At 55.1% G+C, this 2478-nt stretch overlaps 1 protein-coding gene across 1 annotated transcript in view; it reads right to left on the bottom strand.

The window, feature by feature from the left end:
* Positions 1-2478, bottom strand: part of POLE (polymerase (DNA directed), epsilon, catalytic subunit) — a gene marked incomplete at its 5' end in the record, with an annotated part of 26645 nt that overhangs the window by 7095 nt on the left and 17072 nt on the right. Inside the window, 3 exons of the mRNA XM_009079433.1 lie at positions 171-311; positions 802-945; positions 2080-2289. Coding sequence (XP_009077681.1) covers positions 171-311; positions 802-945; positions 2080-2289 — 495 coding nt within the window. The remainder of the gene's footprint in view (positions 1-170; positions 312-801; positions 946-2079; positions 2290-2478) is intronic.

Genomic DNA, 2478 nt, shown 5'->3' with positions numbered 1-2478 from the left:
ACATGCCATAACCCACGTACTGATACTCAGCATCTCTGTCCATATGAGCATGGGCACATCCCCCAGTTCTGTGCTGTCCAGGGACTTGGATTTTGATATCTCACCACTGGCACTTAGACTAACGAGCTACTGCTCAGCAATCCTTATGAATGAGCAACTGAAGGAGTTACCTGTGTCTCATACACTCCCTCGATGTCTGGAGCAGAGAGGTCTGCGTTGATTTCGTTGATGTGCTCTTGGTACATGTCTTCAGGGACGGAGTATTCGTACAGATTGTAAACCATGTTTGAGCGGGGCAGGATCCTGTTCACCTGCCAAGGTAAGGGACAGGATTATTGGGGCACATGTCACCACACAGAATTATCAAGGTTAAAAGAGACCTCTGAGAACACCCAGCCACTGCTGTAACCCCTAAATCATATCCTCCAGTGCCAGATCCAGAGCACCAAGGATGGTGATTCCACCATTTCCCTGGGCGACTTATCCCAATGCCTGAGCACCCTAACAGTGAACAAGGCAGCACTGCCAGGAGCCAGGCTCCAAGCTACCCAGCTCCTGGTGCTCCTCTCTCCTTAGGAAATCAGTGGGTTATGCTAATGCATGTTAGAAATTCCCACAGCAGAGAACCTGCTTTCCAGGCAGGCTGGGATTAGCATAGAGACTAGGGCCTGGATGAGTGATATCCAAGGAGTTGGAGGTATTGCAAGGCAGATGTTTGCAATACCTGGCTTGCAGTGGAGGTTAAATGCTTTAGCTCAACGTAAGCCGCTGTTTCTCATTCCAGAAGGGGCAGGTTCTCACCTTCCTGTAGGCTGTTCCCTCCTCTGGCTTTGGGACACGCTGGTTGACGTAGAAGACACGGGGGATGCTCAGCCTGATGCAGTGCAGGTCACTCCCAATCACTGCCCACAGCCTGAACAGCCCAGGCTGGCTGGTCTCAGCAATCTGCAGGACACCAGGGCATGAGGTCAGTGCTAGCAGGAGATCCAATGTGCCATCAGTGCTTATGTCTATGCTGAGGAGCACTCTGGGGATCTACATGGTCACTTGTGGCCAAAAAGAGTGGGGGCTTAGAGTCATTGCTCTCAGTGCTGGAGTCCCTGTGTCCTGCTACTGTCCCTGGGCACCCTAGAGAAAAGTGCCTCAGGTTGGCCAAGCAACACCAGGTGACCCTTAATGTCACTCAGGTCACTCTGACCTGCACCTCTGGGATGTTTGTAGAGGATAAACTGAGGGCTGGGCACAGGAGGCCATGTGTAACAAGGGTTAGTGAGAACACCTGGGTGGCACCACCCCACCTCTGTGTTTATACATTGGCTGCTTCCAGGCATCACTGGAGTTCTGTGCCCAGTGCTGGGCTCCTTGTACAGGATGGACATGGACATACTGGAGAGAGCTCAGCAAAGGGGCACATGGATGAAGAAGGGACTGGAGCATATTTCATATGTGGAAAGGCTGGAAGAGCTGGGACTGTCCAGCCCAGAGCAGAGGAAGCTGAGGGGGATCTCATCCAAGTATATACCTAAAGGGAAGTGCAGAGATGACAGAGCCCAGCTCTTCCCAGTGGTGTCCAGTGTCAGGGCCAGAGGCCACAAGCACAAACCTGAACACAGGAGGGTCCCTCTGCATGTCAGAAACACTTCTTCCCTGCAAGGGTGACCAAGCCCTGGCTCAGGTTGCCCAGGGAATGTGCACACTCTCCATCCTTGGAGATATTCCAGGACATGGTCCTTGGCCCCTGGTTTGGGGTGGCCCTGCCTGAGCTGGGGGTGGGACCAGAGGGACCCCAGAGCTGCCTCCAGCCTCAGCTAATGCTTTTATTGCTCTTTGACTTCCCAGTGCTGCCCACAGGCTGGAGATGCTCCACTGGCACACACATCCCAAATTTACGCAGAATAACCCTGTAGGCACCTGTTTCCATCCAGATGTGCACAAACCTGAGGCTCTGCAGCCCTACCTGGGCTAACACCTGCACAGTGTTGGGACCAGCATCCCTGAACTTCATTGTTTGAACCCCAGAGAGCGTCAACATGAGACTTGTCCCCCAGGGTGCTCCATGGCAGGTCCTCTCCCACGTACCTGCACCACCTGCCAGGGCAGGTCGAGGATGCTGCGTGCAGTGCGGCGCAGGTAGCTGCTCAGCCCTTTGGAGAGGGTATCACGCACCACTCCTGCACCACCCACTGCCCCTCCGTCCTCCAGCCGCCGCCGCTTGCGCCGCTCCCGCCGCTGCCGCGCCTGCAGCTCCCACTTCTTCTGGTGGAAGCGCAGCCACACCAGGCGCTCTTCCTGAGCAGGGGGACAGCGTCTGTGAAACCAGCACGAGCTCCCAGCCCCATGCCACACACAGCCTCCAGCCCCCAGAACCACATCACACTCCTGCCCCAGCTGCGGAGCACCATCTCTCTGTTCTCCATCTGTGGTTGTATTTCATAGAACCATCAAGGTTGGAGGAGCCCTCCAAGGCCATCCAGTCTA

This window comes from Acanthisitta chloris, unplaced genomic scaffold (genome assembly GCF_000695815.1).
Source record: "Acanthisitta chloris isolate BGI_N310 unplaced genomic scaffold, ASM69581v1 scaffold1610, whole genome shotgun sequence".
NCBI classification, from domain to species: domain Eukaryota; kingdom Metazoa; phylum Chordata; class Aves; order Passeriformes; family Acanthisittidae; genus Acanthisitta; species Acanthisitta chloris.
The sequence above is the reverse complement of the archived record's forward strand: the minus strand, read 5'-3'. Positions and strand labels throughout refer to the sequence as shown.